Source organism: Sphaerodactylus townsendi, linkage group LG05 (assembly GCF_021028975.2).
Source record: "Sphaerodactylus townsendi isolate TG3544 linkage group LG05, MPM_Stown_v2.3, whole genome shotgun sequence".
Lineage (NCBI taxonomy): Eukaryota > Metazoa > Chordata > Lepidosauria > Squamata > Sphaerodactylidae > Sphaerodactylus > Sphaerodactylus townsendi.
The window spans coordinates 61368340-61380495 of NC_059429.1; the positions used below are offsets into that span (position 1 = coordinate 61368340).

The window sequence follows — 12156 nt, forward strand, 5'->3', positions numbered from 1 at the left end:
TTCTCGTTCTTGTTAAAGATCTGTGATGGTGGTAGGGTTTGATGCTGAGTGAATGAAACCAGGGTTTACAGGAATGGTCTGGCAAGTACCAGGGGATGCGAAGAGATGCGGGGAGGCAGGTAATTACTGCAGGGGGTTGGTTTTTGTTGCTGTGCAGTGACATCACTTCTGGTGCAACCCAGAAGAACCACAATTGCACTCTCTGCAGTTTCTGTTTTCATTTTAAAAAGTTTTCTGGGTGAGTGCCCCAGTGTAATGCTGGAGCTTTTCGATCACAATGGAAGTGACATCACTGCACAACAATGAAGACTGCCAGCCCTCCCTTAGGCCGGCCTGCTTTTGCCTACTGAGGAAATGAGTGTTGGCAGGCAATGGCAACAGTTACCAGGAGTTTGCCTGTCATCAGTGGGCAACTGGTAGGCCTAAATGAAACCAGTAAGACATGACGGAACACTGAACAAAATGCTGGAAAAATGGGAATATTTTGACTGGGCTCTACTTCATACTGCTGCTCATAGTAGACATACTGAAGAGGAGAATATGAGCTGATACTGTCTTGGAGGAGTAGCTTGTGTCCTAGGGAAAGCCATGAAGCAGTTATTTAGAAGAATTCTAATTTGACAGTCATTTGCCATCTGATGATGGTACCAGTCTTGCTCCAGTTCCTGTTACATAACACTCAACATTCAACTTTTTTGTGGGAAAATATTCCGTCCATAGCCAAAACGTTTATTAACATAATACAAGAACGAGGAAGTGAGAGGGCACAGCATGGGAGTTGATCTGTACGCTGGACAGCAAGCCTTTCCTCCAATCCCGTTGGAGGAAGATGTCATCTTTCACAGTGGTGTACTTCAGCTTGGCAGCTGTCCCCATGCTGAACTGCCATGGAACTCAGCTGGGGAGAAGGCCCCATGCTGAATGTTCTTGCTCCTAGGTGCAAGCGTCAGTAGCCCCCGCTGGGCACCCCGACCCCCGACTTGCTCCACCCTATAATCTCCCCTGGAGGTCCCCCCAAAAAGAGGGTAGCTCCCCATCTCTCCCTTTCCACAGCTCAGCTCCCGCCTGTCTATGACAAAATTAACAAATGCATTAAAAAAGAACCAAAAACAGGGGGAGAGGTGGGTGGGAAGCTTGCCATAGCTAAAGGGAGGAGGAGGCGATGGGCCGAGCCTCCTTTATATGCTCCCGCTCACCCCTCCCCTCCTAGGAACACCATCGGGCTTTTTTTTGGCGCGCTCTTGACTTTTCTCGCCTTTCTCTCTCTCTTTTTTAGTTATTTGTTTTTTTATAGAAGAAGCCCTCCACAAGCCTCCCCCTTTATAGAAGAAGCCCTCCACAAGCCTCCTCCCAGCTTAGTCGCAGCTGCACTTTTCCTCTGAATTGCCATAAAGGAGCTGTACCACAGCCAGTGTTTCTTAGGTCACATGTGATATATTCCTTAGTATAACATGTCAGGGGAAGGAGGTCTGAATATTTTCAGTGGATGGCTATCTACACTGGATGTCATTTCCTTTACTGATAAGATTGCATTTGTACAGAACTATGGGGAAAAAACCCAGAATAGAGTACATAGCTAATCACTTTTTAAAAACCACTAATAGGAAATCTGAGAGAAAATAAACAGCAATATTTTGTAAGGTTTGAAAGAAGAATATTTCTGTTGTGAATTTATGCACTAGAACTTTTAAATCCCAAAAGTGTCATATTACTAATTGACATATTTTAGAAGGATGATTTTGAGAGTTGTAAAATTTTTAACCTGGTAGAATGGTTAAAGTTTTCATCTAAAATGAAAAGATTATGTTCAGACCTTGAAAATGCTGCAAGCATTTGCTTTGCTTCTGGAAAATGAAAGACAAGAACACAGACTCTTTTGATCATTGTGACCTTCTTCAAACTATTATACAATTACCATTAAAATAAAATAGTAATAAAATTAGAACATTTCCCCCAATTACGTCACTTCAGAAAATCTGGAAGGAATTAACCAAGACCATTTACTCAGGATAAATGGGCATTATTTATACTGTATACATTTCCTTTTGTTGTTGTTGTTATTGTGGAGAAGTAGAGAGGATAATATTTGTTTCCTTTACTGTGATCTCATTACTCATTTGCTCACAAAGAGAAGGAAGGAAGCTAAATATACGAACCTAATAACTGCAATTCTAAGTGAGTTAGTTCTAAGTAAACAAAACTAGCTCTAAGCAGTTAGTTGAAGTTAGCCACTTTTGTCACATTTCCCCCTGCCCTTCTTTCAAGGAGCCTATGGTGGCATACATAATTATTTCCTCCTGATTTTATCCTCACAAAAACCCTGGGACGTAGGTAAGGTTGAGAGAGAGTGACTGGCACAATGCCTTACAGTGAGATTCCTACCTGAATGAGAATCTGAGTGTGTATTTCTGTAGTTACTGCACTGGTTCTCTGTAGTTCAAATCTATGCTAAACTGAATTCAAGGACCCTTTTTTGCAAATAAGTATACACTGGGCTGCACTTTGAAGTAACTGGGTATAAAACTGCAATTTTAAACTTCCTTTAATGCATGTCTCTTCCCTGTACCTTTTAATGTAAATATAGCTTCCAAGGCCACGAAAATCATGGTTTCATTAAAAAAACAAGAAAACTTTGTTTATCCATCTGTTAAATTGGAATTATTTCAAGACAGACTTAACTGCAGGAAGCAGAAAGGCTGGTGACTTTCTGCTGCTTAACCAGTGAAATTGGACTGCAAAGAGTTAAAATATTTTCTGAGTTGCTGTTGTACTTTGTGTGACCTTGTTCAGTGCAATGAAGGCTTGAAATCCAACACAATTTAACCAGTTCTATCTGAGCAGCTATAAAGTAAAGCCCTTACTGAAAGGTGAAAAAGGAGAAGTCAGCAAGAAAGCATACAGTGCTTTCACAGTCTGGGTTCAGGAAAATATTGATTTGATTACTGAAGGTAAGATCACACAACTAGTGTACATAATACAACTTATAGTTTTTTGTGTGATAAACTGCAGTTATTGTGTGATTTCTTGATGGTGACAACCCATTGCTGATTTCAGCTACCATGACCATTATTTCCAATTGCATTATCTCATCACAAGCTGCAGGCACAGTAGGGTGGAGTAACCCCAAGTTAACCACAAACTAGTCAACATGCATTGGCTGTTGTTTGTAACATGATCCCACTTGATACACAATTATACAGACATTGTCCTAGTCTGTTCCAGGTGAAACAGCTTGACGTGTTCTGTCGATTTTCACCACTTAATAACAAGAAAGGATGGCGGGGGCGGGGGGGGGGGGTAGAAGACAAGAACAGACATGAAACTGCCTTATACTGGATCAGACCATCAGTACCATCTACTCAGACTAGCAGCAACTCCCCAGGGTCTCAGGTAGAGGGTTTTCACATTACCTACTACCTGGTCCTTTCAACTAGACGTATTGGTGTTTGAACCGAGGAACTTCTGCACGTAAAGCAGATGCTCTTCTTCTGTGTTACAGCCCTTCACTATCTTGCAATAATGTAGTGAAAACCATCAATCCTACATGATATGCTGCTTCACATAAGCAACATTTCATGTTGAAGCAACAGTCCAAGGTTCCATCATGCCAGTCCATGCACAACCAAGACAAATCTTATCAGATATGTATAACAGGCAAATACCATGAGACTGCATGCCCTTAACATGTAGGAGGGTGACATCTATGTGCTTTCTGAGTTCTTGCTGTAATTTGGGGAACAGGCATACAATTACATTCCTGCCCTAGATGTTAACACTAGATTAATGTTTTTGTAATCATTGCCAAATGATAATACTGTATGTTCTTGACCTTTCAAGTATTGTTCTATAATACCAAAAACATCCTAAATAAAAGCTACATCCTGAAACACAAGTTCCTCTCGTTAATTCCTCCACTCCTCATGGCTGTGGGATATTAACTACAGCATTAATATTTTTCAACATCTGGCTCAAATTAGCTGCTAACAAAACTGCCAACAACTATTTTCTTAATTGACATTTGGGAATTTGAAAGGGCCTAGAAAAAGCATATTCAAAAATTGGCCTTGTTTAAGTGGGATACACTTTCTGATCAAGCTTCTGATTCAAGTACATACAACAAACGTCTGAATAGGGTAAGGTTACTACAACATTACAAAGGTTAAGCTAGTATGGCCCACACTGAGGATGCTATTGGTGGTTTTTCATTTTTATGTTCCATTTGACATTGGAAACTAAATCTTTAAATAGAGTTCTTTAACTTTCTCTGTAACTTTAGTGCAACTTTCTGTTCTGTAGCCAAGGAGAAAAGTTTTCTTGAACCTACGAAGCAGTGGTTTCTGCTTCTTCCTGCCCCCATGCTCCCCTGAGATCTTCAAATGCTGGAGGATGCGAGACTCATGTAAATGAAACACAATGTGGCTGCACAAGTTTGTGTTTTTGACATGTTGGAAAAAGAGGAAGACACGTTCATTTTCTCTAACATGTAAAAATAAGTGTATTCCACAATGTCTGTACTTGGTCTCTTTGAAATATTTATCTAATGTTTCTGAATGTGATTTATTGAGCAATCTCATGAAAGGGAATGAAAGTTCAAATGATGATTAGTGTGATCTTGTAAAAAATGATACCGACTTAACTTTTACACCATGGAATTTTGAATTAAAGAGGTTTTTTTAAAAGAGGTTCTGAAATGGATATCTCCCTTAAACATGTCAGTTTTCAACATCAAATAGCAAACTCATTTTTAGAAAGGGGACAGAAAACAAAAATTCCCGTATAAATCATTGGGACATCCATATCTTGAATCCTATGTGTAATTCTGCTTCTCTCTTTAAGCAAAAAGTAACTGAGGGCTGAAATAGATATGGCAACGTTCCTGCATCAGTGCCTCTATTAAAAAACCTAATATGGGTGATCTAAAAATTCCATAAGGATCTGATGGATCTGGCCCACAGCACAGTAAGACAATATGCTCTCTTCCATCCACATTTTTTGAAATGCTGAAACAGCTGCCAAGGAAGGTGGCCTTTTGATACTTGAAAAGGCATGGAGTACAGAGGGAAATAAAAATGCCTAGGCCTACCATACTGCAGTCAGATTTTCTTAAAATTGCCTGTGCTAGGGTTTAAAATGGTGGCAGCATCCTTGGGTTAAAACTGGGGATGCTGTTATCTCTAGTTTGGACCTGAGGATGTAGAAAATAGCCTTAAGAATATGACAGTGTACGTCATGTTTCCACAACTGAAGCTGTTATGTGGGGCAATACCTGATCAGAGTTTGACTGGGGTCCATACATACCAAGCACTAATCTTTGGGAACTAGGGCTGCACAGTATGATGTAGTGATTAAGAGCAGGCAGACTCTAATCTGGAGAACTGGGTTTGATTTCCCGCTCTTCCACATGAGTGGTGGAGCCGTATCTGGTGAACCAGATTTGTTTCCCCGCTCCTACATTCCTACTGGATGATCATGGGCTAGTCACAATTCTTTGGAACTCTCTCAGCCCCACCTACCTCACAAGGTGTCTGTTGTGGGGGGAGGAAGAGGAAGAAGTTTGTAAGCCCCTTTGAATCTCCTTACAGGAGAGAAAGAGGGGATATAAATCCAAGCTCTTCTTCATATAGCTGATACTAGGTTGGGAAAACTATCTGCCCATAAAGCTAGTACAGAGGACAAACATAACTATATCACTTTTGCAGTTGTTAATTTTTTGTCAGTGGCAGCAAGGATTAGGGCTTCCACCTTTAACTTGGATTGTAAGATTATTTGTTGACTATAATATGCTTGATTTTAATCTGTATTTTAAATCTTTCTATTTTTAGAATGTATATTTTGTCTTTTTAATTTGTTCAAAATTTTAAATTCTTTTAACACGAGACTATACGTCTTTTCATCATAAATAAAAATGCTAGATGCTAATTAAAAGATGATGATAATTAGGCAAATGCTAAAAATTTTTATATCAATGCTTCACAGAAAAGGAATGGGTAAGGTATTGTGATGGAAATATACTAAAAACATGAGTTGTGTAAATTAAGATGTGTAAATGGTTCAGATGACCAGAGATGTCAACGATTATTTGATTGATATTTGGGAAGTTGAAATACCCTGGAACAAGCATATTAAAATAGTCTTTAAGATGAACAAAAATGTTTGATCGCACTTTTTATAGTATAACAGATGAACAGCTTTTGGCCTCTTTGAAACTGGTATTTCTCTATCTGGTCAGAATATAAGTCAGTAAACCAGTTGTGTAACTGACCATCACCAGAAAAAATTATAACCTTGTGCACTATGACTTGCATACAGAAACCAATAAACCTCTCTGTATTCCAAATGAATGAAGTCTCACAAGTACTATAGTTGCCATAAGTAGGTACTTTACAACATGGCAGATCTTATTTCATACCGTAGCCAAACATTGCATTTGAATAAGTGTAAGTATAAGATTAGAAAATATCACGCAAGTGGAATGTTGATATAAAGAGCTATCTGTGGTATTTTTGAATTGTCACACATATGTAATAGCAGCTGCATAGATTATTGGAAAGGTTATTTATGCTTTTTCTGAAGTGGAGAAAGCTCAGAGTAAACACTACAGTACTATTGCTTCGAAAATCCTTGTACTACTATCCTTTGGTCAAGAAGCCAAAGGTGCAGGCAGAGTCCTCCTTGGTCAAACCACTTCATCATGATAGAAATAAAGTATAATAAAATGCCATTTCAAAATGAGACAACAATCCAGGACTTGTCTTGTGACTCCATGAAATCTACCTCTAGAAAAATCAAGAACCCGCCCTCTCATTGTCTAAAAATATCACACCAAGGGACACGTGGAAGGATCAATCATGCCCCAGTCCTCTCCGTTGGGAGCAACATTAACATATACTTTCCATCTCACACTGGTTCCTTTGTCCTATTTCACTCACTCTAAATCAGGGATCTGCAACCTGCGGCCCTCCAGATGTTTATGAACTACAAATCCCATCAGCCCCCGTGGTAGGGGCTGATGGGATTTGTAGTCCATGAACATCTGGAGAGCTGCAGGTTGCAGACTCCTGCTCTAAATGAATACATGTTCTACTGGGTTTGGGATATGAAAGATATACTCAATAAAACAGGTATGTGAAAGTACTGACTAAAGTGACTGGAAATGTTGGAAAAAACAGCTGACTCCTACATATCTAAATGGATGAAAGTTTTATTCATTTGGACTTATTTCCAAATAAAGATGCTTAAAACTGCTATTGTTAGAAACTTCATTTTGTATCTTTTTAAAATGTTGTAAATATGATTAACACCGCATTTAATGCAGGTAATAGATATTTTTAGTATTACCATATATTGGAGAGATCAGGCAATTTATTTTGAATAATCTGGTAAATGTATCCTGTGCTATCTTGAAGATATGAATTTGAAGTTGCCAACTGTCTCATTGACCAAAATGAAAAATAGCATCCAAGCTATGTTCTCTTTTGCACCAGTAAACAGTGTGTGTTAAATGTAGGGCATTCTATTTCTACCAAAACATTTAAACATGCATACAGTAGTGCAATTTTTGACTCTCTTTCATGCAAACAGCTATTACTTTGTCTTGTAACAGATGAATAATGAAACCCAGTCTTATTGTATTGTATTACAATTATTGTATTGTAATAGTCCAGGATTAAATGGTATGAAATATGCCCTTTTCTGCTTATGGAGGAAGCGCTGTTGTCACAAGAAGACCCTCAAACAACCCCCAAACCATATAGACAAACAAATACAGGAACTGACATTTCATTGTTGTTACTCAGACAATGAAGATGAACTGAGTGATGAAGACACAGCTGTCTAGTGACACTAAGGTACAGCAAAGTAGTAACAAGCAGGATGACACACTGATTACAGAACAGAAGTTGAAAGCTTCCCACCTGTGTCTGTTGAGGGATATTTACAAAGCTTGGATCCCGTGGTCCAACACTGACGAATCGGTTTGCAGGGGAGGTGCTGGGTGTCGAGTAGGCTGTGAAGGGAAGGGACACATGCGTTCAAGAAGCAGCACTAGATCACACACACAAGCAACACCAAAACCAACGTCGTTCTTGGAACTACCTAAACAGATGTCGAACACAGAAATGAGCTCACGCTGTATGGGTCAAGAATCTGACTTGAGACAACTGTTTCAGAATGAAGGCAATAGAAACATGACATAATTAGGCAGTAGGAAATAGTCTTTCTGTTCAAGACAAAATATGGTAATGTAAATAAGTAATGTTAAGTTCACTCAAGCAACTTTTTTCTTTTAGACAGTGTATTTAGTACAAGGTTCCACATGCAAAAATCTTTGGCCTGTAAGCATGCTCTCAATACATTTTCAAAAAGAAATACACTTTCTTCTTGAGTGTCATTTCTATGCTTGAAGTGACTCATATACATTTTAGCATAATTGGATCTTTATTCCATATTAGAATTTCTGCTTTATGCCACAGGACTGGACAAACTCTGCATTATTTGTATAATGGGTTCAAAATGCTAAAAAGATTACCAAATGTAATGAAAGACAATTGTGGGGGCGGGGGAATGCATATAAATAGCTACTCTCTACATCAAGAGAGAGTAGCTGTTACAAATGTGGATCCCCAGGTGCAGATGACTGGGGATTAGAAAGCCACAGAACTCTATGAATGCTATTGTATGACTGGAGATGTGGACTGTGACCATTAAGTATTATATATTAAGTCCATCTAAAACAAATGGATTGCATTTTAATAATGATTTCATTTTTTAATATTACTCTGTTTCTGCTTTTCAAATCTTCACATATTTAATTTTTAAAAATTTAAAATGGTAAAGACCATTTCCCACATATAGTCCATTCACAATTCATGGGAAATGTAACCAGAATTAATCTGTGTATGATTTTTCTCAATGCATTTAGAAACTGATATGATTGATGCCCCAGTCCAGAGAGGGGGGACCGAATTGAATCCTGGATGTAGCACAAGGTGACTTGGGCGGATCTGCCCTCTCCAGGGTACTTACCCCAGCAGAGGGCAAAAATACTGGTGGGCAGGTGCTGCTGCACTCCGGGACACTCAAACGTGATGATGGGGGGTGCATCAGCACTCCCCTGTCACATCTGGCCACATTGGCACAGCAGGGGTAGGCTGGGGATGTCCCTGTGGATGGAACTGACTGTAGTCAGCATCCACCTGGGCTTTAAAGTTAGGAACACTATGGCCCAGTTTTCATAGTTATGCCACCTGAAAAGGTGTTGTAACTCCATTCAGCTTTATGGAGGACTTTCAAATGACCAGTTTGTTTCCTTTTTGGCTGCCCCCCTGCACTGCCTGAAAATCTTTTGGAGGTGGTGCGGTGGCAGAGCGGTCCCTGGTGGCCCCTGAATTGGGCTATTAACTAAAAGAATCATCACACATTGAAAAATGAAAATGATCATTCCCAAAGTGTCCAAAAATTAGATAAGAACAACGTGATATTTTATGAAGGCTGTGGTCACAATTACATCACTAAAATCACACATGTTCGAAACTGCATATTGACAATAGTAACCTCTTGGTGGCCCCTAATCCCAAGGACTCTAAGTTGGCTTCAGCCAGAGCCAGGGTCTTTTTGATCCTGGAACAAGCCTGGTGGAACTCTCTGTTGGCTGACACCATGGCTTAAAGGTACCTTATGCAGTTCCGTAGGGCCTGTAAGACAGAGATGTTCCACCAGGCTTTTGGTAGAGGCCACCCATTAGTCCAACAGCTGACCTCCCCAATTTCCTGCTGGCATATTTATTGTGTGCCCCTTTGTCTCTGTTTCCCATCTAGAAATTTTAAACAAAAGGGGATTAAATTGGGATGAGGGGTGATACAAATGAGTAGGTCTGGGGTCTTGGGACTCCTATTGACTTTTATATATATATGATTATTACTAGAATTTGTAGAATATATCAGCTATTTGTTACTAGAACTTTAATGTTTTCATTTTTGTAAGCTGCCCTGAGCCTAGCTTCGACCAGGATGGGTAGAGTATTGATGAGATGTCTTTATTTGTCCCAAATCAGTAAATCAGTAAATGATGCTATCTGATTCAATTGTTCTGATATAGTGGTTGGGGAAATGCCGTGTGAATTATCAGAGTATTATTAGACAGAATAGCCTTTTATGTCATGTTAAATAATGTGTTACAGTGGAATTACAATAAAACATTTAGACACAAGAATGAGAGCATGGGGTTCTACATATGTTGTAATGTGCGTGAGATACCAGTAGTTGTCCCCCAAACCCATTACATGAGAGCCTATAGGCTGGGAAGATGATGTGAAACTGCTGAACATCACAAAGGAATCTTCTTTGTTATAGTTGATGGGGTAGAAGGTGACAGAATGGAACAGAACAGTACTATAGTATTTTTTATCCCAATGTTGCTGAGGCTCACTGTCCTAGTCTCACCAGTAGGTTTGCCATTCCCCTGCTGGAATCTCCCGCCTTAAGTCCTTACTTCCTCCCCTCAGTGCCATTCGGCTGGCTGGTGGGACTTACTAGCTGCAAAGGGAGGTCAGCATCAATGTATCAGTGATACTTCTGGAAGTGACATAATCACGTTGCCAGTGATCACAGGGGTACTCTGGTATTTGGGCCAAACTCTATAATAAAACAGATATTTTTGCTCAAATACAAGAGGTCAAAGAATTTTCGCTCAAATACAAGAGGTCCAATGTGATGATGCCATTTCTGGAAATGATGTTGACATGTCAACGCTGGCCCCCCTTTGTAACTGGTAACTCCCACCCCCCAGCTGCTATGGAGAGTACAAGATAACCCTAAAATAATGAAGTCCTACTTATATATGCTCAGGACTTTCTTGCTATTCATAGTTAGAAAGGGGACATTCGATTCAGTCTTTTACTTTAGTCCAATTGCTAAGCTAATGTGAGCAGCAGCCATATCACACTACACTCTACACTGAATTCCTCTGGAAAAATTAAATGGCAAGGTAGAGGTCTGAGATCCCCAGTCCTGTTACAGCTCTTCACTTTGGTACTTCAAAATTAAATTTCTAAAGTGAAGGAACATTAACAGTATAACCCTAAAGTGTTACACTCTTCTAAATCCATTGAAGTCATTTGGATTAGAAGATATACAGTTAGAACAGCACTTGAAAATCAATCACAAATTTCTTCAGTGTCTCCATGTTTCTTTCATAATAGAATGGTCAACTTGTTTGTTAGAACAACATATAGAATGCAAATTATGCTGTTTGGAGAATGCAAATTATTGCTGTTTGCAAATTATGCTGTTTGCTGCAAATTATGCAGGAGCAGCAGTGGAGTAGGAGGTTAAGAGCTCGTGTATCTAATCTTGAGGAACTGGGTTTGATTCCCAGCTCTGCCGCCTGAGCTGTGGAGGTTTATCTGGTGAATTCAGATTAGCCTGTGCACTCCCACACACGCCAGCTGGGTGACCTTGGGCTAGTCACAGCTTCTCAGAGCTCTCTCAGACCCACCCACCTCACAGGGTGTTTGTTGTGAGGGGGGAAGGGCAAGGAGATTGTAAGCCCCTTTGAGTCTCCTGCAGGAGAGAAAGGGGGGATATAAATCCAAACTCTTCTTTTTCTTCTTCTAAATGAATTTTGATTATTGATACACTCTCCTCAAAAGTGTCTATTGCCATAGCGGTATTATATCACTTAAACAGATGCATCAGGCCTGAAATTAAGATGAAGCCAACAAAACTGACACAAATTTTGTTTGTTTTTTTAATTGAAATCTATATACAAAGACCAACCAACAGAACGCCACTTATTTGAAACTCTTAGGTCCCTTCTGTACAGGCAAAGTACAGCGTGTTGCAGCCGGGATAAAGCAACCCTTATTGCCATCGGGGTGTTTGAAAGCCTCCAAGCAGGCAGCGAATGGAGCTCATGGAGGCAATGCAGGTTGCCATCACGCCTTCACATGGAGGCACATTTTTTCCTCATCACCTCCCTTCAGTGCATAGCTATAGGGCCAGGCAGGCATGGACCTCCACAGTCATGCTGCCATCTTTGTGCCCCTACATAGCTTCACAGCAGAGAGGTGGGAACTGAGGGAAAAAGGGAAGTGCAGCCAAGTAACGCGCTTCTCAAGGCAGCCATTCTCTTATGAGTGGCTGCTCCCACATTAAAACA

The 12156-nt window shown here is 40.0% G+C and overlaps 1 protein-coding gene across 2 annotated transcripts in view; it reads right to left on the reverse strand.

Annotated features, from left to right (window-relative positions):
• The window catches only part of NFIA (nuclear factor I A), a 620753-nt gene that overhangs the window by 37735 nt on the left and 570862 nt on the right, over window positions 1-12156 (reverse strand). The window contains exon 10 of one of the 2 annotated variants that reach the window (XM_048495977.1): window positions 7914-8005. The exons of the other annotated variant lie outside the window; for it this stretch is intronic. Coding sequence (XP_048351934.1) covers window positions 7914-8005 — 92 coding nt within the window. The remainder of the gene's footprint in view (window positions 1-7913; window positions 8006-12156) is intronic. 2 annotated transcript variants of the gene reach the window in all.